Source organism: Watersipora subatra, chromosome 11, assembly GCF_963576615.1.
Source record: "Watersipora subatra chromosome 11, tzWatSuba1.1, whole genome shotgun sequence".
NCBI lineage: Eukaryota > Metazoa > Bryozoa > Gymnolaemata > Cheilostomatida > Watersiporidae > Watersipora > Watersipora subatra.
In genome coordinates, this window is record NC_088718.1 from 7,343,518 (window position 1) to 7,367,338 (window position 23,821).

General features: G+C 38.2%; 1 protein-coding gene across 1 annotated transcript in view; it reads left to right on the plus strand.

Annotated features, from left to right (window-relative positions):
* LOC137408513 (DNA repair protein REV1-like) overlaps window positions 1-18,568 on the plus strand; it is a 39,080-nt gene extending 20,512 nt beyond the window's left edge. The window contains exons 11-18 of the mRNA XM_068095067.1: window positions 8,442-8,561; window positions 10,148-10,258; window positions 10,408-10,601; window positions 12,590-12,781; window positions 13,644-13,799; window positions 15,932-16,013; window positions 16,655-16,760; window positions 18,332-18,568. Coding sequence (XP_067951168.1) covers window positions 8,442-8,561; window positions 10,148-10,258; window positions 10,408-10,601; window positions 12,590-12,781; window positions 13,644-13,799; window positions 15,932-16,013; window positions 16,655-16,760; window positions 18,332-18,443 — 1,073 coding nt within the window. The 3' untranslated portion in view covers window positions 18,444-18,568. The remainder of the gene's footprint in view (window positions 1-8,441; window positions 8,562-10,147; window positions 10,259-10,407; window positions 10,602-12,589; window positions 12,782-13,643; window positions 13,800-15,931; window positions 16,014-16,654; window positions 16,761-18,331) is intronic.
* Window positions 18,569-23,821: the final 5,253 nt, after the last annotated feature.

Consider the following 23,821-nt stretch of genomic DNA (forward strand, 5'->3'; position numbering starts at 1 on the left):
CAGTGCCAATAGAAATAGCTTATGTAAACCCTGACATCACATACCAGCTTTCATCACAATTTTTGCAAAGGCCTCCACTAAAAAATCGCATTTCACAATGGCTTTGCGCCAACCCTCCATCACCATAGCTTATTAATATGTCCATTGTTCTTGACACAAGTTTGATAGACAAAAGGCTGATACATTAAATAATTGGTTAAAATATAGCCAGAGTACCACAGCTTGCCGGCAAATATTGATGGACTTATGCAGTATAATTTTAAGGATCGATTTTGTGAAGAAAATATTGTGCACGGAAGCAATTTGACCAAAAACAAAACAATCAAAACCTTGCACGGAATGGTCATAGCCTTGCGAAATGAAAGTTTGGTGATTAAAAAATATTACCAATATTGTAACAAATATTACAATTTTACTTTTTTAGCAAGATGAGTCTTTGAGAAGACCCAATTTAATGTTGGCCATGGACCATGGTTGATAGATACACATGTCTTTGAAGTTAATGTTACTTGTGACCTGTAGTCATGCAGCTTTAAAGCGATTTTTCTACAAGAATAAATGAAGTGAAAGTTTTGTGAAACTTTGGACTTACTATACATCTATCTACAGTCGCTAGATGTATCACTTGGTCTTTCTTCAGCTTGACACATGCCACGGATTGAGCCTTGTGAGAAAAAAGCCTTTCTAAAATGCTTTTTGTACACGTCGGCCGTCTAACACTTGCCAGAACAGGCGAGTCACAATTAGTTGCTCCTTATAAAAAGTGGCCTATGCTGTAGTTTTATAGGTTATAAGATGGTTTTGTTGATGCTTGTCTCATGTAATACTGGTCGAGAAGACCATGTTTACAGTTGTTAAAATGCATAATAAAAATAATGTGATAGTAGAAAACATACTAAACTTAAAATCGGACGCTGTTGGGATGAATAACAAGCTTAAAAATATCAACCTGGAATGTGAAACCTCGAAAATATCTCCATTATTCAAACGGTTGGCTGAAAATTCAATAGTAGCTTGTGCTATGTACAGCTAAAGAACCACTAATTTTCGCTCACCCAAGCGTTTCTTGTAACAGTGATATCAACTAGGCGTGCTCTTGTGCACGAGGGAATGACTCATGCTAAAATAACCTTTCCTTCTTACTTAGTGAACGTTGTATAATTGTCGTGCCTTTCATTTGTGTGGAACACTCCAGATGGAAAAAACCTTTTCATTGTAACATTTGTTGTAAATAAAAATGTTTTTCCTGCTTTCACAATATTTTATTGCACATCAGCTGCTAATATCACGCAGAAATATCTAAAATTTATCATATTGGTACATATGATTGAAATGCATGTGATAAAATCAAACGTGACTCACTTATACTACGGTTAGTGTCAGTGTTTGCTGTCTGTTTGGGGCAGCATGAGAAAGATAGTATTTTAACAGCTTCGGGTTGTCATTCAGCGTTTCATACCATAAACTTGGCTCTTGTCAAGTTGTTGAATCAACCATCTCCCACACTAAGCACATCCAGATCATCTCGGTCTAACGCTCCAAAGGCAATCGCCTGCAACACAAACACATATTTTAACAGCTTCATTCCACGAACTTCTCGGGATATTAGATTGGGAGATCATTAGAACAGGAAAGTTTTATTAATTGATGTTTTAAATTCACTTGTTCAAATAGATAAATTTTTATTCTTATACAATCTATGCAAACGGTCTCCACTTCCTCCTTTTGAGGTCTCGAGACTCTTTTTAATCAGAATCAGAATCAGAAGTGAAGATTGACTTTGAGTAAGTCTTTAATAGGGCGATATGATCAAGCTGTAAGTATCCCTGACTTGTTGGTTTGACAGAGTAGATTGGTATATATAAGGGGGGCTCATAAAAACCCAACTCTGTATGTTTGCCAGATGTTTACCAGATGCTATTGTAGCCAACTTACGTGGCAGTTCAACGACATGACCTGCAGGTCATGGAACTACCGTTCATCACTAATTATGAAATACGGAAAATATTTTGTCATATACTGCTGTAACCGGCCTAATTTGTGGAAACGCTTGTCGGAGCAATATGCTAATAATCATTTTGGTAAAGTCTTCAGTTAGCAGGTTGTTACCATTCCTTAGTAGTGTTCGACTTCGACAAGGATTCCCAACTTTTTTCATTCAGTTCCCCTTTTATGCCTTTTCATAAATTTGATTCCCCACACATTTTTAACTCACATGACTAAAAACAACCGATACAAATTATAATCCCATTTATTGCACATATCTAAATATATAACAATATATTATTAATTTTTATACAACACGCATACAACACACAACAATGCATGACCTTTGGCATGGCGATGAATTGGTTTATGACTAGGTAAACTTACTATCCAATCAAAGTCGGGATGGATGTGTTCACATATATCTGGGTTCTGACTAGTAGCTCATTATTGGCGACTAGTTTTATAGATAAAACCAAAATGTTAGATGGTGAAACTCAAACTCATATGGCACTGCAGGACATAAATTAAAAATTTAACAAATCAAACACCTCTCTGTTCCCCCTTGGATATTCAAAATTTCCTCCTAGGGGAAATTCCTCCCTAGTTGGAAACCATGGACTACGACATATATCTTTAAATTGTTGTCACGTGGTTTACCTTCTACTGTGTGCCTAGATCGGTTGTAATACTTGAGTTGAGATAGATTCTGATATATTCTCATTCTGATATATTTAGTTGGTATCTTCCACAAACACAAGGACACCTGGTTCACTGCATTTCCGTGCTGCAAATGGTTTCGGAGTTGCTTCCCCTTTTAATCATAGAAACAGTAAAATCTGAACGCATTCGACGCCATTTGGCTTCAATAAATTTGTGTGAAGGCATTCATTGTGGGAGTACTATTCTTCATCATAGAAATGCCCACTGCTGATGGATTCGAATCAACTATACTCGGTTAAGCTCTCTCGCTCTCTAGTGGAGGTAAAAGAATTTGCAATCAATTGCTGTCAGGCATCCTGGCTTAGTTAGTGCAACTAGTTGACTCCCCATGAATTGAAAAGTGACCAAGACCCAAAAGCGTATCTACTTTAACAAGTTTGATTTTGACGAAAAGCCTACATTGTTAATCTCGGAACGATCTATATAGCGCAACTCCGAATCGATGTAGCGGTAGGGTGCAAACTAGTCGGCAGCGGGCAACTCCGAACCTGTGCAAAGCATGGAGACGCTGTGAATAATACTTGCTTGTGTCTGTCTGTTCTGGCATTCTAACCATCTGCAATGGCCTTGCTCCAATATTCTAGTCGATCAATTTAGTTTGGGCAGAAGTGAAGCGTCTTGGATCTCTTTATCTGATTCTTATTTGATCATCTGAGAGTATGTTTATTATAGCCACTCATTAACTATTGAATCATCATGCGTTCATCCCGATGCATTCACAACTCAGAAGAGCGGTCTTACCACCCGCAACCAAACACTAGCTTTTGCACTTGGGCTACAAATATGGGAGTTAACGCAATCTTTGTTCATATGATTCACCATAATTCACAGCGCTTGTTCAAATGCTTAAGTAGTGTTATACAATACAATTGCTGCAATGTATAGCCTGTTCAGAGCCTTTGTTAGCGCAAAACCTCATGGAATGTGCCATCACAGCTGTTGGTCTTTGTGTCTAAGACGTTTCTAACGTTGTTTATAAACCCTTAAAGGTGTAGATACGCTTGTACTCGCCGAAGTTTTGTACCGAGGTTTGGCAAGTAACGTTATGTCACACAGGCTAGCAGTGTGTTTCCATTGTGCCAGTGATTTGGATTTGGAATTGTGCGCACATCGAGTTATTGTGATAGTTTTTCAACGGATATTCTCATGTTGTGGATTAGCCCCAGCACTTTGTTAAAGGTTGACTAGCAACAAAATTCACATTACAGTTATTTGATAGGAAAAGATTCACCATGTCTTACTCTGCTGTGTTGTAGGTGTAAAATATGTGGAAATGTGATTACAAGATCTTAAAAGCTCAAAAACTAACAGTTAATCGCAGCCACACGAGACCGCCGTAGTTTGGATTCTCTTTCCAAAACGGTTCAAATGTGACATAGCTGTGGTAGATGGTTTTTGTTTACACTTTCATGCAACCTTATTCGTCGAAATATTTTCACAAATATACTTCACACATTCAATAAAACCATGTCTATTGTTCTTACGCGTCTGTTTTATCGTCATTGTAATGCTGTCACTTTTAGCACTGATATCTTATAACTAGCCGTAAAAATTCATTTAATTTTTAGCCTTAGCTTGAAGGAGTACATATCATTGTCTGATAATCATGACGAGCCTGCTGGTCACTTGTGATAATCGAAAAGTACTGCAGAAATTATTTGCGAAGTATTGGGTCACATGATCAGAGAACGACTTGACGATTAGACCAAGCCGAAACAAAACTAAAGTAGCGAGCATCTATATTTGATACGGGGTCTTCGGTAAAATCCGAAGTGTTTGTCATAAACTAGTGCTACGATAAGTTTTATGTTGAGCTTTTTATTGGCCTTTCAATTCAAGTGAGAACATCACATGACAAAACGATAAATAAATTTCATGACTACGTCAGAGAAATAAAGAGATTCCAATCTACGGCGGCTTTTCGTCTTCGAGCTTTTAAGAGCTTGTAATCACATTTCCACATATTTGGCACCTACAACACAACAGAGTAAGACATGGGGAATCTTTTGATACCAAATAACTGTAATGTGAATTTTGTTGCAAGTCAACCTTTAAAAATGATAAAGAATTCCATGCCAGAGGTCACTGCTACGCACTCAAAACTGCTCAAATCAAAATAGCAACGACTGAAGTTTTGAAAGTGTTTAAAATATAATCCATCATTTTTTTGCCGTCATCAAGTCGTTCGCACATGCGCTCGTTCACGAAAAAGCCACCATATTTGTAGAAAACGATCGATTTTGTTTATTTAATAGTACTTTTAGGTGTTGTTTTGATACTATAATAAAAAAATTGCAAACAAAAGAATCGTTTTCAAAAGTTCATTGCAAAAACTTTGCGTTTTTAACGATAAAAAATTGTCTGTAAAGATGGCTGACAACGATAAAATGACGTCACGAAAAAACGAAGGATAGCTTGCGCAGCATTTCTGTCATGAAATCGTCGTTAGTGCCGTTTCTACCTTTCGCAAGAATGAAACATTCGATGAAAATTTGCGCGTAATAAAACTCCCTTGACATATGGGTTGTCGCCGTTTCCATCTTGACAGACGACGCAAATTTGCGGATTAATTGCGTCATGGAAACATTGCGTAGATTTCTGAGGATTGTTTATGAGACTAGTTGAGCTTTGGTAAAATTACAGCAATCTGTAGTCATTTTATCAGTCGGAAAAGTAACCATGGCAACGGTAAACTCGTTGTTTCTAACACCATTCCAATACCCAAGAAAAACTTCGCTCTCCTGTAACAGAATTAATTAGCCAATGAGACACAGGAACACCAAAAAGCAATCGGAACACAGCAATATGCTGGTTCCATTCAGTGCTATAGAAAGCATGTATACCAAGCCTGTAAACGTCAGCATCAGTACCACATATCGGTCTGAGTCTCGGTGCCACTCTTCTAACGTGTTGCTGGAAGGTTTCCTAACCAGGTGATGACAGACAGTGTTTGGGTCATTAGTAACTTGATCGCATCTGTGAATGTCTTGTTCGGTCATTTGGTACGCCTGTATCACAGCCTACGCATATTCACCTTTGTATGTAATTTATGCTTATCTATGGCACCTGCATAGCGTTGTCAGTCGTTAGCTATACCTTTTCACCTGTATGGATGTGTCACCCAAAACACAAATTCATTTGGGTAGATTGTTAGATGGTAAGTACTTCCTCTTGTGTGTATTAATCAGTGAGTGTTAACGAGGAGTGAGTTAGTCATGACTCACTCAAGCCTCCAAGGAGTGTATTGATCAATGTATTATCATGCCAGTTGGTGTATGAAATCATATGATCGAAGAACTTTGGCAAGCGTTTTTTCGACTGAAGGCGTTAAATACCTTTATATGGGGAGTATTAAAACGAGTTTCTTCATTAATATCTTTTCCTCCCACTGAATGTTTGCAGTTTTTGACTCTTCTTCTAACCATTACAACTATCAGCAATGACCTTGTGGTCAAGACCGCTTGACCTGCAAACAACAGGGTTCAATTCCTTAAAGGTACACCAGTGGTAGCAGAAATAGCATCCAACCTTAGAGGCTGTCTGCAGCTGGGCATGTCTGAAGTCGGCAAGGTTCCCTTGCCACTGGGCCCAGACATGTCTAGCCAAGTTCACAGAGCCAATGTTTGCCCACAATATGTACTCTTAAATAAACAGCATAGCCTTTGCTTGCAATAAGCTAAGCGGACATACTCGATCTTTGAGGGATCGTTCACACCAACACTACAGTAATTATTGGTTATGCCTCGACCAATATGGTAACGATTGTTCATGTACGAAAATGGATTTCGTAGGTTGATGTACTATCGTCTGACTGCTTTGTCAATGTCATTGTCTCAGAAAAAGCCGGTAAATGTGTTATCACCTCATAGATTACGTATGTGCCTGTGTAAATACGCTCTACGCCTGCGTATCATTCGCCGTATAAGCAGCGATCATCCAAGAAATGATCTGGCAGCCATTGTTTTGTTAAATGAATGACAGCAATAAGTATGATGGAGTACCATTTGTCACTACGACAATCCTTCGTTTTTTCGTGATGTCATTTTATCGTTGTCGGCCATCTTTATAGACAATTTTATCATTAAAAACATGAGGCGTTTGCAATAATAATTTGAAACCAATGTTTTTGTTTGTAATTTTTTATTTTAGTATCAAAACAACACCTAACAGTACTAGTAAATAAAAGAAAAACAATCGTTTTTTACAAATATGGCGGCTTTTTCGTGAACGAGCGCATGTGCAAACGATTTGATGATGTCAAAAAACGATGGATTGTCATGAGGAACTTTTTAAAACGCAGGAGGGTAAAGCTGAAGATTTAATTCATCATTTAAGATAAACTTGGACAAAATTTGAGTAGATTTTATCAGAAAGTATCAGTATTTGTCTACCATTTGCGATTGTTTTTCATGTTTGAGGTGATCTGACTGAGGTGATGTTTCAAGATTAAAATCAATAAAACTTGCTCGCGGTTAAAACGCTCAGAAGAAAATGCGTGCCAAAATTATGTCACTATTTGCTGGGTTGCCTGTCTCTCTTATTATTGATATCGGTTCTTGTGTTGAAGTCGCAGCATTACGCGCCTCTAATCTATAGGTCTCTTTGCAACCATAGATGTCATAATCGCACTTTCCCTTAAATCTGTCCATTTTAACCGCGATCAAGCTTCGTCGATTTCAATCTTGAAACATTTTAGCGGTCAGATTACCTGAAGCATCAAAAACAATTGCAAATGGTAGAAAAATACCGTACTTTCTGGTAAAATACCGTACTTTCTGGTAAAATCTACTAAAATATTGTGGAAGTTCTTCTTTAACCCTTTGGCAGGCAGAGTGACATTATTGTCGCTTCGCAATACTGACGACAATGGGCAGAGCGACTATTATGTCGCCATATGAACAGTTTTTAAAAATCGAAATAAACTTTGTTTACCACTAGTAAACTACAATATATCGGTCTTTGTTAAAAACTAAAAATTAAGCCAGTTTGAGAAAAAAACGATCATTTTTGCAATATTACAAAAAATCCGAAATAAAAATGTTTTTAAATAAAATTGGTAATTTTGTTTGTAACTTGTTTCTGCTTTTGTTTCTGCTTTCTGAATGTTTTCCCTGAGTGCTACAACTTTCTTTTAGTGCCATGGTGCCCTCCAAACGAGATTACGCACGTCTCTCTAATGATGCAAGGAGTAGTAGTGTTAGTGCTAGCAGTAATATGATGATATCAGCTGATTGCGATCACCTTTTAGAGTTAGTAGCCAGAACTAATAGTGACAGTGAATCTGGTTCAGATTGTGACTGGAGTGATTTTGCATTGGAATCTGAGAGTGAAAGTGATGAAGAAGCTAGTAACAGTTTTTATACTCATGGAAGTGACAGTGATGCTAGTGCCTGGACTACTATCAGAAATTTATATACTAATCAGGCCTATGCAAGGTCAAATGCTTCCGAAAGTACCATAGCTAAAGAAACAGTTTTGAGAATAATTGACTTCAAACACGTTTATTTGTATTTACCTGTATCATAAAGACGTAATACACGTTTACAATATCATAAATAAGAGTGTATCAGGGATTTAAAAAGTCGATTTTTGAAAAATTAATTTACCCAGGGCGTCTCAAATAGCCCATAAAAACTTGCCTGCGAAAGGGTTAACAAGTTCAAGTTGTGACTGCCCCCTTCCCTGTACGATTAGGAGTTGTGCTACTACAAGTTATAGGGTTAATGTTTTAGGTGCAAATTTGCTGCTGGCCAGACTCGCCACTAGAAGAGCCAAGCCAGACGGACAGTTCTACATAACTGATGACCAAGTAGAGGGTTTCATATCAGGTCAACTTGTTCAAGATTTGCCAGGTAAGGCGGGTAATCTGTGTGTCTTCATACCATTATCAGCAAGTTTATTCCAAGAAACGCAAAATCTTTGTGAAGTAGTCAACTAGAAGTGAAAGGCTTAGTTGTGCCCAATGATTGGTTATCTAATACCGAGGTTTTCGTTGTTGGATTTGGCTTCACATGAACTACTTCATCTGGGTGATTTGTTCAATTGTTAGCCGAGTGCTTTATCCGGTATAGGACCCGTGTTCTACACGACGTGTTTGCTTATGGATTTGGGCTTTTGAGCTAGTTATAAATAGTACACTCGGGTCATTACCGCGTGAGCGCGGCTTCCTCGACTTTTATTCTCCAATCACAAGCCTGCACTTGCCTACTGAGAGGCGTGGTCTATTTTCCTCTCTATAAATACTTGATGTATGACTCACTTAGCTGTACGCGACTGCGCTGCGACGCAGTACACTGTATTTAAATATCGTGGTAGCGTTGTTGGTTATATAAGTAGCGGTTTCCAGTCGCCGTGTCACTGTACCTATCCTTTGGCTGATCAGGACGCAAGGTAACTAAATTTTATTCAATCTTTACACAACTGCCATTGTCTAGGTTTCTGCCCTTTATTCATTCATCTACTTATGTTACATTTTAGCTAATTAATGTATGATAGCCCCTGGAGTTTGATGTTGTAAATGCTTTTAATTTATACGGCTGCATTCGTAGCTTAAAGAAACCTTAGTCTTTTGTTGTGCATATTAAATGTTACCAACTTTTGTATTGAATAACATAGGCTAGTCATTACTAAATTTGTAACTCGGTTAGTAGCATCAAACCATGTAACCACACGCTCTAAACTAATCCATTATTCTATACCACGCTCCATCTTTTTCATCAGCTCTAGTCATTTGGGTTTCCCTTTTTCCAACTTGCCCTCTTGTTTCTGGAAGCTACTGTAAATCATCTATAATCAGCCCTTGCATGACCGCATTCGTTTTGACTTTACAGATGCAGTCTGTAGCAAATAACGTGACTCAGCATTTCCTGGCCTTTGTCCAACTTTGATTGCCAAGCAACAGCCTTTGATTCAAATGTATCTATAGCCTAGCCCCTTGCAAAGGCCATTAATCCATCTTAGTGTGTCCGTACATGGCCTGAAGCACCTAGGGTTTCTGGTAGTTCTGGGATGAGATTATAAGGTTTAAATGGAAATGGGTGTTGGGCTGATGCATATTGATTAGCAAATGCCATCTAGCTCCGTTCATCAGCTGGCCTGTGTGATTATGACTCACCAATGACACTACCTAGCAACCACATTCCTAACTAACTAGACACACTTCTCTCCCTCTACAAGTGAGTTAACGCTGACACGCTCTCGAGCCACTGCTTCTGGAGTGGCTATAAAAGGCTTGAATTAGGACACTTCCTTATGCAACTTGCATCATCATTGCGTCATGTATGCTCGGCTGGGACAGGCGACCGCCCGTACTTATACGCGAAGGCCTTAGTCTGTCAATGACTGTACAAAATTGAGGTGCTCTCAAGCTTGTTAGTGATAAATAGTAATTCGACTCTTTCACATTCCTTCTTCTCTCGTCACTGCTGAATGTTTCTAGGTGTGGGCAGAGCCACAAACAAAACTCTTCAAGGAATTGGTATCCACACCTGTGCTGACCTTCAGCGTCTCTCGCTATCGTACCTGCAGAAGGAACTTGGTGTAAGAAATGGTGAGTTGGCAGCCGTTGACCTTCTGTCTCAAACTTTGTTTAGCAGCTGTAGCTCGACTATTAATAACAGGTCGTAGGTCATTGGCAGCATCACCCTACCAACCGATAGAATATATTTTTGTATTCTTATCTATTTTTTTTCACTGCAGGCGGGAATCTTTACCAGTTGTGCAGAGGCAAGGACAGCAGGGTGCTGAAGCCCGACCAGCCAAGACAGTCGGTTTCTTGCGACGTTAATTATGGCATCCGTCTGAAGGAGCAGTCACAAGTGCATACGTTGCTAGATAACATCTCGAAGGAAGTTGCACGCAAATTGGACAATGCAGGACTCGCTGGTGGCCAGGTTTGTCCTCGATATGTAAAGATATATTTTTATTTGTTGGGATGTTGGCACTGATGAACATTCTTGTCGCTTTAAAGAATTCAAATTTTCAATTACATCACTCTTAGTGCTTTGAGAAGATAGATGTAGCTGCGGGGATAAAAGCAAATTCTTTTATGGCTCTGAATCTTTACACATTGAAATATGTGAAGCGAGTTTGTATATTCAAATGATTGATATCAGTTGGAATATGGCTGTCAAGGTGAAAAAATTGCTGAAAGAATGTGTAGTTTCCTACCAAGGTTTATACCCTTTGGCAGCAGAATATTGTAGGCACGCCCACTTTGAATGAGTAATGCTCTCTAGTAGGCTAAATAATCCATAAGGAATTGAGGACGTTCTTTGACCAGATACATGAATAATACATACTATGGCAGCTTCAACGCTTCAGTAATCAACTTTTACTATTGCCTGTGAAATTCTGAGAAATGCATGAATGCCTTGTGGGATTCTGTCGCGATGTTGAAATGTTCTGTGAGACGTTGTTCCTCGCTACCAGCTGTTCCCAAAGTTATGTTAGTCGAGTTCTTAGTAATGGCTTGTTAGGAAATATTTCTATGCATCGACTGTCGGAGAACTCTGTTGGCATATCGGTTTTGAAAGAAAATTAATAGATACTACAAGGTTCATATTTAAACTAAACTTCTACAGGCGTGAGAAGACAACTGCTCCGCTACTGGTTTTAGCATCATTTTGCTGCTTCACGAAAACACAAACTCTCGCTTAGCAGTCTGCCTTCCCTCGTCGGAGTTTCCGGGCTCGCTAGTTTTTCGAATTGCTCTTTGTCTTCGCATGATCAGTATGTCAAGCAAATGCCATTCCTTTGTGCTCGCAAGTGTTGCAATATTTAACAAGTCTTGGATAACAGCTCTCACGCACATTTCTATGCCAGCCTTATAATGGGTGCCGCATTCTTATAGCCTGCCGTTTCGCGCCACCCGAGTCTGTAGGGCATTAAGATAGATGCATTCCGCAAAATGTTTGAAGGAACGGTGTGCTGCGCTGCTACGGCTCATTCCGCTTCTACGGCGAGGTATGAGGAAGGAGCCTAACGAATGAGTAGTCTCGTGATCGTTAGATTACAAAAACTTGTTAGGGGTTCAGCCCATCAATGGACATAAAAATGAGGCAAGGTCCACAATCACTTTTTGTCTTTTATATGTTAAATACTGATTCGTCTCTTGTTAACTAATATTATTGGTTAGCTAGATGGTTTATAGCATTTGTTAAGAATAATAAATTATTGTTTGAACATATTTACTGAAGTTGCGTTACTTCTATAACTACTAGTACAGCTGGTAGTTGTCCCGTGTGCCAAGAGAAATCATCATGTATGATCAATATGAGCAGAATTATTCCGTAAATGTTAAAGTTGGTTTAGTGGTGCAGTTGGTAGGATGCTCGGCTGAAAGCTTGGATATTCGAGTTAAATTACTGTGCAAGACAATTTTTTAACATGGCGACAGACGGCACTGCGCTTATAATATTAAAAATAGCTTTTGGTATCCGATATCAACTGGATGGCCATTCGGCCAAACAAAGAAGCTTCTCGGTATAATTCCTCAGCTTGCCACATCGCATCTCCTCGTTTGAGTTCCTCGTTTTATTGTTTATTCGACACTTTGCGATTAAGTCGCAGACATGTTATTTTGTAATCTTGCTTGTTTAGATGAAACAAATTCAAAATTCTTGTTGATATTGCCTCTTCTTGCTCATTGGCGGTGGTTAGTTGTGTAAAGCCAGATCTATTCATGGTTTAATTGTGTTTTTGTTTTAGCATTAAAACCAAATTGTTGAAGCTCTTGTTATTCCGCCATGGCATTTTCTGCTTCATTTTATTTATACTTTTATGCACTTGGAGCATAGATGTGATTATGTTATATGATGCAGACAGGATTTTTTACCAATCTCATGCAGCTTAATGTTAAATCCCAAGTTTTCATATGTAGGTAACGTTACGGGTGAAGGTACGGTCACCAGACGCCTCGGTAGAGTCTGCCAAGTTTATGGGACACGGGATATGCGATAATCTGTCTAAATCCAGCAGCCTTGGTTCGGTCACCAGCTCTGCTGCCCGCATCTCTATCGTCTGCAGTACCATCTGGAAAGGGTGGCACGTCATGCCCTCCGATCTTAGAGGGGTAAGTGGAAGGCTATACATTCGCAAACAATATATTACTAGTCAGGATGGGCGTGAGCTGCTCGTTCCCTACTGCTCATGGTGAGCGTAATGTCACATGTACGGTGTAGCTATGTTCAATGGCCAGATGATGAGGTTGGGTGCTGTTAGCCACCTGTACACTCCCTGTGTTTGAATATTTGTCCATCCAAAGAGCAGGCATTTAATCGCCTGTTGGTAGGAGGGAGAGGAGGGAGTGGTAGTGTGGGACTGGTCTGCCTGGCATTGAGCTGCTTGCTCCCACTTGTGCCAATAAAACCTGAACGTTGAGGGGATAAGTCGACGTCCCCTGCTGATGACTTCCTCAAAATATTCTTGGATGACAGGCTTTCATTGCTTATCAGCAATGAAAACATTCCAATTTCTTATCGCCAACAACTCGCTGAGTCATACTCGGTTTGGCCATGTTGTTGGTTCAAGTACTGGGTAAGGATGTTTGGCACTCATCCTTCTTGCTTACTTACCCAACACTCAAGTTCGGGCAATTGTCATTGTTGCTATTTAGTATGACCAGCCACGCAGCACGGTTACCAGGCGCAATATGCTTACTCCATCTGCCCTCCGAGTTCCATGATTCAGTGGAATCTTCCAGGCTTTTTATCACGAGAATGTCAAGGAAGTGGGTTAGGTATTTAATTTGTAGCACGCTTTGGTTAATTTTATTTACTAGGCAGAAGTTGGTGCATTACATATCGCCATCAGTTTTTATTTGAAGGCGAAGTTGCGCTGTGTGGTCTCACGAAGTAGCTTGTGTGCTAGTTTGTAAAACAGACTTTTAGCTCTAAAGGAATCTTCTGTTAGACCAGTGACTATTGTCTTGTTAGGTTGGAATACAAATCACAAAGCTCAAGGCGTCACAACGTACCAAAAACTTCCAACCTACTGTACATAGCTATCTCAGCAGTGCTACCAAATCTTCCTCAAGCGGTTGTAGAGATGGCGCAAACATCACCCAGGCTTGTACAGTACCAACTGTTGTGGTAGGTAAACTTTGTCTGCTTGGTATGCATGCCTCTTCTGGCTTGAAATATCTACTTGTAGGTCTGTCGCGTCTCGCGTACCACAAACAGAAGACAGCTATTCAACATTAACATAGCTGTATCAAGATATTAAGTTCGTTTGGGAACAGAAGAGCCTTGATCGACAACCATTTCACCTCGAGTGTCACACCTTAGCTAGTCGGTTTTTGTCATTTTATGGTAGGCATATTTACTATATAGAATGCCATATCAGGACACGTACCATTATTGTATTAGATGTCTGTTTCATACCAACACTTTTGCAACTACCGCTATGTTTTAATGGCTCGATTAGTCCGCAAGTTTTATCCTCAAGATGGCAAAAATCCGCATGTCAAACCAGTTATGTTACTCGCAATTTTTAATCGAATGTTTCATGCTTGTCAAAGATGGGAATGACGCTAGCAAGTGATGCGCGAGCTATTCCACTTTGAGTATTCTCTACATTTCAATCATTATTTCGATTTGTACAGTTCCGGATGTGACACTGACCTCTGGTATTAAAATTCTTACCCTTTATGTGACCGCTAATCTGCAGCATGCAAATGTCTAGTGAAACACTTATTACGGTGCCTCAACGTTCGCGCAACTCCAAATGCGTGTCAAGGAGACAGTGATTGAGGTAGTAACAATTGAACTGATAGGTTAAAATAAGTGGGGTATCGCTAGTCGCTGATGCTCACTAGAGCCCAATCAATCTGTCACTCACTTTCTTCCTGTTTGCTGTTTTTACTGCGCTGACTCATAATCTTATGACCCTGACGGCATACACTCTACTGTAAGTCTTCTATAACACGCGCTCTCAATCACTGCATCATTTTATATATTTTCACTTCAATAATCTTGAGTTTGTTTTATCATTCGTCTAAATTTTAACTGTGATTGTTTGTAACATTTATATTTAAATTTGCCATTTGCTTTGTTTGCAAAACTATTTTATGTGTTTTTTTGCTGCTGATGCTTGTAATTAAGGATATAGTTTATCCTCAGGTAGGTGCCTCAATTACCATGATTCAACGTAGTTAGATAAGGGCTTTTGTCTCGCTCTCTGTCTCTCTCTCACAGCACAATGGGCTTTGGACAGCATATGTTTGTATGATATAAGCGTGTTCATACACGCTAAGCTTGTTTAGGCTTGCCTGACTGGTTGCCGCCCATTTGGGAGATGAAGTGTGGCTGGGTGAGACGGCCACCCGTATAGATATATCACATGGCTTTTATTGTGTTAGGCAATAGGCATTAGTAGGAATGCTTTGTAAGACACCTGGCAGTATATGGCAAAAGGTACAGTATTTGGTACTCAGTATTGTTCGGCTCAGGATTGGAGCTTATGAAGTCGTCAGGAGGCTGAGATTCTCTGTCGTTTTTCTGTACATTCGTTGTGTAGGTTCGTCAAATGATGCGTCTGTTGAATGAACGCATCTTTCACTAACCTGCTCATTGTGTGTATGCGGTTCACGAATATTTGCTGCTGATTGGCTATTGGTAATACTTCGTTTTTCACACTGCAAGGCGCAGTTGAAAGCCTAAAATTTCCTTGAAAAATGAATGCTTCCTTTAATATGGTCCGTCCTGTGTATAAACTGTTTTAAAATCTGTTGTTGGCCTTTGTTAATCGCATAACGATCATCACTTCGCAGACTATTCCTCGCTAAAACAATGAAACCTTCCAAGTATACAGCAGAGGCACTTGTTTAAGAAACCCTCTAAAATTAAAATGGCATCGGTACAGTGTTTTTAAAATATCAGTTACGTCCATGGCAATAGGCTTGCTTTATAGATGTCTGTCCCGTTCTTATCATCCAATTCGTGCCTGAAAGATATTCACACTCAAGTATGCAAATGTGATACCATTTCGAACAAGTATTTGCGTCCAAAGTAGGTTTATCATTTGACAGACCCCTTTGCTCTCTGCACTTTACGTAAAATGCATGGTATGTCAACACTCAGATGTCGAGAGAGGCAATGACAAGTATGGCGATTATAAATCTGACTCGGTGTCATCATCTTGCACTATTGTTTATCAGATGTTTGACAGATAGTAGCTTTTGGACACATCTAGAGTCTCAAATTACATCGCCTTTTCGTTACAGCCTCAAGTTCCTTCTCTGTGCGACCGCGCTGAGCTGTCTGATGTGAAAAGCTTACTAGGGGATTGGTTCAAAAGTCAGCCGAGTGAGTGACTTGTGGTCTTCATCCTTTGTAAGACGGTCAAGCACCATGATTTAGAGCAGTGTTTTTACCCGGTGCAATACGATGTGTTGCAGTGTTTTTACCCGGTGCAATACGATGTGTTGTCCCAACAAGATTGAGTGATGGTTTAAGGTTCAAATCACTTGACAAAGACTTGTATCTGCTTTTTCCTGTTTGTGACATTGAAATTATGAAGTATGTTTAAAATGATATAAAAAGAATATTCCCAAATCACTCCGTGACTATTATATATATATTTGGTGTGATGCTGGTAAATTGTTGAACCCCAGTTTGGAAAGGTTTTGTTGCAGATTCCAAGTTGCAATAGAATTTTCAGCGCACAAATATTATTTATTTCTGTTTATCATTCTAGTGTTTCTAGTTGAGGAAGTCTCAACTTGATAAGAAACAAAAATCAATGTTCTGCAATTAAGAGTTGTCCTTTTCCTCAAAAGCTGCGAGTATGCAACTCCCAGTTTTTACTTGTTGTACGCAGACTGGATGTTTTTTCATTGTCTGGAGTTTGGAAGAAATCACTCCATAGGTGTTAGTAAGGGTTAGTAACAAATAAATGCTTTTTTCATATGATTAGCCGGTGCATATATGATGCATTCTGTTTACAGAGGCTCCATTGACCAAAGACAAGGTCTATGTGAATGATTATCTAGAAAAATTGGTTCGATCACATCATGTCGACACTGCACTTGCCATTTTTCTTTTTATTGACAGGTATGATTCAGACAGTTTTATGGTAATACTATCTCTACTGAATTTGGTAGGAAATTAGTTTGTGGGTTGAATAACAAAATTTTTAAAAAGTCTTAACATAAATGTCAAAGGTTGACTTGCAACAAAATTCACATTACAGTTATTTGGTATCAAAAGATTCACCATGTCTTACTCTGTTGTGTTATAGGCGCAAAATATGTGGAATTGTGATTACAAGCTCTTAAAAGCTCAAAAACGAAAAGCCGTCGTAGATTGGAATCTCTTTATTTCTCCTACGGGGTCATGACAGTTTGGTTATTGTCTTGTCACGTGATGTTCTCACGTGAATTGAAAGGGCAATAAAAAGTTCAATATAAACTTATCGTAACACTAGTTTGTGACAAACACTTCGGATTTTACCGAAGACCCTCGGTACTCGCTACTTTACAGTTTTTTTCGGCTTGGTCTAATCGTCAAGTCGTAATCTGATCATGTGACCCATGCTTCGTGATTAATTTCTGCAGCATTTTTCAATTATCACAGGTGACCAACCGGCTCGTCATGATTATTAGACAATGATATATACTCCTTCGAAATAAGATTGAAAAATGTAAAAAAGGAATTTTTACGGTAAGTTAAAAGATATCACTGCTAAAAGTGACAGCATTACAATGACGAGAAAACAGTGTCGTAAGAACAATAGACATGGTTTTATTGAATGCATGAAGTATATTTGTGAAAATATTTCGACAAATGAGGTTGCATGAAAGTGTAAACAAACCATCTACCACAGCTACGTCACATTTGAGCCATTTTGGAAAGAGAATCCAAACTACGGCGGTCTCATGTGGCTGCGATTAACTGTTCGTTTTTGAGCTTTTAAGAGCTTGTAATCACATTTTCACATATTTTGCACCTACAACACAACAGAGTAAGACATGGTGAATCTTTTCATATCAAATAACTGTAATGTCAATTTTGTTGCAAGTCAACCTTTAATAACGACTACCGGGTAGGTCATTTTATAGTTAAGGGATGATTGAATAATTGATTGCTGATGGAAATGCTACGAATTAGTCTAATGAGTGATTTGCTACCGATCGATTGTGTGAAACATTTTTAACAAAAAGATAAATAGATTTTTATTTACTAAACCATGTTTCAAAAAATGAACGTATTTTACAACTTGCATATTTACAAGAGTAACCTAGCAGTAGCTGGGCTATTAAATGAAAATTCTTATCGCTTGATGCTTGTTAGTAATGTAAAAGTTCAAAAATTACATCGATTCGAGTATTTTTGCATTTTTGTAATTGTAATAATTTTTTTAAGCCAACATGGATTGGATATTATTGGTTGCTTGCTAGTCACTTGGTATCAATATTATTGGTTGCTAGGCTGTTAACATTGAATATTATTGGTTCCTTGTCGTATAGCTCATGGGCTTAGAGTGAGGAGATTCACACATAGTAGGCAGTATGTTTAAATTTACCTACTGTATCAATATGAAAACAGTTTTCATTAGTAAATGGCTAGTGGTTCGATGATCTTTCCTCTAATAACGTGATATAATCTACTTCAATCTTTTTCAGGTTCTGCCAAAATTGCTACAACCCAGAATGGCAGCGATTTGCTGACGAGTTGAAGTTACTCCTGAAAAGTGAGGTGTGGAAGGAGTATCATGCACACATTGAACTTTCATGAGCTTCACTGAATTTTAGTTGTAATATAACTGTACATGCTGTGCATATTAAAATACATATTTGTATAGTTTTTATATATGTAAATCCACATTCTTTGTATTTACCAGTAGATATCCATAAGGTGGCAAAAAGGTAGGATATATGTAACTGGTTAAATAAATATGTCAAAGCGTGGCTTTCAAAATGACACGGAGCCGCCATTATGACATTTATCAAATAACCACGTCTATAAACTGTTTATAACCTTAGAATCTACACATGCATGAGGTTAGTTGTCTGGTGATTACAGTATAGCAATTGATCACTTCTGTGGTAAACAAGTTAAACATTGAGACCATGTCGCTTTAGAATGAATACAGCAATTTTCCAAAAGACAATTCTTGGCTCTCACTTAGTCCACAACTAATTTGAAAGTGCAGAATATTACGGTGAAGCTACAAGATTTCAAGGCGAGCTCCCATCCTTACAGTATTTAATATTTTGTACCACATGACTCGGCTGTATATTGGCTTTTTTAGCTTGTCTGCGTATTCCACTTTTATATGCATCCTGTGAGTTCTCCCATTGTAGCTTGAAAATCTTACAATTTCCGCTATCATAGCTTGAAAAAGCTTTTCATTTCAATCATTTTATTATAATCAGGTGGCTAGTTAACCCCAGTGTAACATCCATAATCTTATCCCTGATTTTTAATAATATTATATATGTGTATGCTCCAGCTAAATATTATCTGGCATGGCAAATCACTCTAATGGTCAGATATTCTCAACACTGTAATCGTATCACTGGTCGTTTTCAGACTGATAACATCGCTACAATAGGTGCTCGTGACGTCTCGTATGTAGTCAGGTCGTTACAAAGCCGACATGAAATGCTTTCAATTTGGCCTTCACTTTTCCTTTCATAATTATATTTGCTTTATTCGCAAATTGTTGTAATGTACAGTTAACAGCAAAATTTGAATGGGGTAAAGACATGTAAGTTTCGCTGAGCCAACACCAGTACTATGCCAAGCGCTATCTAGGCCTAAGGAATTATGTTCTCTATTAATCGATAACAAGGTCTGTTAACCTTACTAAAATATAATTTGATTGATAATTTGTTCAGTTTATTTTAATAACTTGTTGCATACCTACAGTGGTGTGCATAAACTTGGAATCACATTGTTTTGTTCACTCTATATCGAATGGATCTTCCATTTGCTTTCTATTTTCCCGCCAATTATGATGCCATGCCAGATATTATATACCAATCTGATCAGCAGAAGATGTGCTTTCAAACAATGCATGTTTGAAAGCACATCTTCAATGGCAAAAGGCACCTCCAATGGCAGTCTTAAACCCACCTACTCTGCTGGACGACCCAAGAAGACGACTATCCGTGAAGATCGGTACCTGGTACGAAGATCCCTCGCTGACAGACATCTGAACAGTACTCAACTTTGTAAGGAGATCAAGGACAACAGAGATATTGAGATTCACCCCAGTACAGTGCGAAGAAGACTGTTTGCAAATGGTTTGAAAGGCTGCAAGGCAAGGCGCAAGCCCTTAGTTTCTGAGAAACAGCGAAAGCGTCGTCTAGAGTGGGCTAAAGATAAACGGTTCTGGACAACAGCCCAATGGCAAAGGGTCTTGTTCAGTGATGAGTCAACATTTACCATCCAAAACCACTCTGGAAATTGTTATGTGAGGAGACGACCTGGAGAGGAGTACAGCCCGGCTTGTACGCTACCAACCATCAAGCACCCTACTGGAGTCATGGTATGGGGTTGCATGACAGCTTTTGGTGTGGGAAGACTCTCCATTTGTGAAGGCATGATGAATGGAGACAAATACATCAAGACCATGGAAGATGTCATGCTTCCAAGTGCTCGGAGCCTGTTCACCAGCAACAACCAACCCTGGTACTACCAGGATGACAATGCACCCTGCCACCGTGCCAAGAGAGTCAAGGAGTGGATGACCAGAAGTAATGTGAGGGTAATAGACTGGCCAGCACAAAGCCCTGACCTGAATCCCATTGAAAATCTTTGGCAGCGTATTGGTGTGATAGTCAGCAAAGATAAACCAAAGACAAAACGGGAGCTCATAGAGAAGATTATTCATGCTTGGCATCACATCATCACTCCTGAAGAGCTCAGAAAGTTAGTAAACAGCATGCCTCGACGGTGTCAGATGGTGATCAAGAACAAGGGCTGGCCAATAAAATACTAATGCTCAGCTCAAAACACCTTACCAGTCCTTCTGAAGACCAACAATAACCCAACAGCCCTTTTCAGGGCCACCAATTTGTATAAAAGAGTTTGTTTGTATCCTATTTTATCAATTTTCACTAACAACATTCATAGCCTGCAATAAGTCTGCCTTTCGGTAGATCCACCCCCAGCGATAAAAATCTGAGAATATTTTCAAATATTTGGCATCATCTTGTTCTTCAGAATTTTCCCTTTCAAATGATATATATATTGATGGGGTTGAGGCACTTAACTCCAAAGAATTTCTTAGACAACAGCATATAAACATACATATTTGAAGATTTAGCTGGTGATTCCAAGTTTATGCACACCACTGTATATGTTAGCGTACAAATATAACTATAGAGTATAAACTGCAGACAATAGACCATTAAACATAGATTAAATTAAACTACATACTCTGAGCTATAGATTACAAGTAATTGACCTTAGACTGAATGATAGATTAAGCATTATATACTATAGTCTATATATAAATCATAAAACGATTTACTATGGCGACAAGAATGGTCGATTACGGCATGCTATCTCTCCACTATTTATATATTTATATATAGACTATAATATATAATGCTTAATCGATAATTCCAAGTCTATTGTCTAAAATCTATAGCTCAGAATGTGTAGGTTAATGTTTATAGTCTATAATCTCTAGTACTTAGTCTATATATTATAGTCTAGTGGTAATTGAAGTTTATAGTCTGTCTGCAGTTTACACTTTTGAGTTATGTTTCCATTCTATCCTATTATAGCTGCGCAACAAGTTATTGAAATGAATGGAGCAAATATCAATTATATTTTAGCAAGTTTAGGAGTTATGCTCTCTATTAATAGAGAAGAAACTTGCTGTGAAACTTACTAAAATCTAATTGGTTTTAGCAAGTTCAGTATAGTAGAATGTAAAATCACTGAAGATATGATTTAAAGCCTAGGTACAACTCCATGACTAGCATACTTCTCTCCTAAAGCATAGTGTCCAAGGTAGTCTACCATTTGTTGTTTTTGAAAGTTCAGCATTTTGCAAGTCCGCACCGTCACTTCAATAGGGCCATGCCATTGGCTGGGGGGAAAGACCCGTGAGCTGTTAGTTGCCAATACTCCCAAGCATGCTTCTACAGCATGTCTGTTCATTTCGCTGAAGTGTTTCACCTGTAGGGAAAGACCATAGCAAATTATATTGACCGTCTTTACACCACACAGACTAAGGCTATCAAAAAGCTGATGTTAGCAAAAAGAGAATGATAGCCATGGTGAGTCATACATAGATCACAGATTTAGTGCTAGTAGTAAACTACATGTAACTAGGGATAGCTAACAAGTAGGTAAAGAACAACAATGCCATCCAGACGTATTGTGTATAAGTCTCTAGTTGCGTCCGTAGTGTAGAGGTTAGCACACTGGACTGACTAATGGCAGGTTCAAGACGACCTAAGGATGATAGGAAAGGTATTTAGTGGTGAGTTTCTACTGTGCTAAGAAAGAGATTGCAACATATAATATATGTTATATTATAACAATCTTAGTATGAACCACCTACCAAGAAAATTTAATTCTAGTTGAAGAGGATCATGAGCGGAAGTGCTTAGGGCAGAATGCACTGAACTAATATTTATGCTACTTAGAATAGCTTAAGTTTATTTTCCCATATGAACTTAAGATGATAAAATCACTATTACGATTATAAATGTTTTCATAAATGATCTTCATGATAAAATAACATTAAATTTTATTATGATAAAATAATCATTAATCATGATAATCATAATGTTGTTATTATAAAATAACATTAAATTGTATAATAATAAAATAAAATTTTATTAAGATAAAATGTGTAACATTAAATTTTATTAGAATAAATTAACATTAAAGTTTCCTTGAATTGTTTGACAGGCTCAAGCAAAGTGTAAAACATTGTAAAGCAGGTTAAATATTCTGCAATGAGTTTGCTAATAAAAAGTTACGGTCTTTGGAACCAGAAAGCATTGATACATTTGATTGCAATTAGATTTGCAGCATTCTACACAAAATATTTTTGTTTATTAGCAATATGAATTCACAAACTCAAAGAAACAAGACAATGAACATGTAAAATGTTTTCATAAAGTCTACATCTGAAATCATCAACTGGATGGTAATAAGGAATATATTAAAAACTTACTTGGCAAGGTCGTCGATATAAAATACAAAACCCAAGAGTTCATCATCAGTCTTTTGTTAATCAAATGCTTAGAGGAAACATTTCAAGAATGAATATCATGTGTACCTCATCCCAGAAGTTGTCATCTCTCAGCTCTGGCTGCCTCCACCAAGTGTTATTCAACGTATCGTACAATATTCTGTCTCCCATATTCAGTTTTGGTGAGACTACCTTTTTCATCGCTTTTGCTGACAGTTTTGTTCTAGTAGAATTGGTAATGACAGACTTGACATAAAATATGTCGGAATATGTCCAGCAAAAGCGACGCCTCATGATGACAAGTGAAGCATCGTACTGCTCTGTTAGTATTAGTACATCCATCCTACAGTATAGGATTTTTGTTTCTCATCGCCCTGTCTTTATAGCAAAGAAACCAGAATTTTGAACTTGGTGACAAAGCAGTCTTCATTATTTAATAAAATAACAGAGCTTTTAAAGAATTGAATAAGTAATTTTTTTAATTGCATCAAAAATTGAAAAGGTCAAACTATACTATCAAACAAATTCAAATACTGTCATCAATTTTTGTATAAATTAAATATTATTGTCGAGTAGATATCAACATGACAACAAAATTCAGTTTGATTTTGTGTAAAACATTAGCAAAAAAGTAGATATTTTTTTACAAATTTGAATGAACCGAGAAGGCTTGAATGAAACCAAAATCTACTTTTTATTATCTGAAAAATATACTGTAATAAAGGTGCACAGCCCTTTAACTCACTCTGGTAGATCATTTTGGATGAAGGAACGGATGGCTGACAGGTTCTGACGCTGTTTATAATCAAAACCATACCACTGCAACTGCACCAAGTGAAACCATGTTTCAATCTTTGACGCCCGATGGCTTGTCCTTGGATGATAGATCAAGTCATCGTGTAACAGCAGTTCCTCTGCTGTCTGCAATCGTACAACACCACTTCAGTTT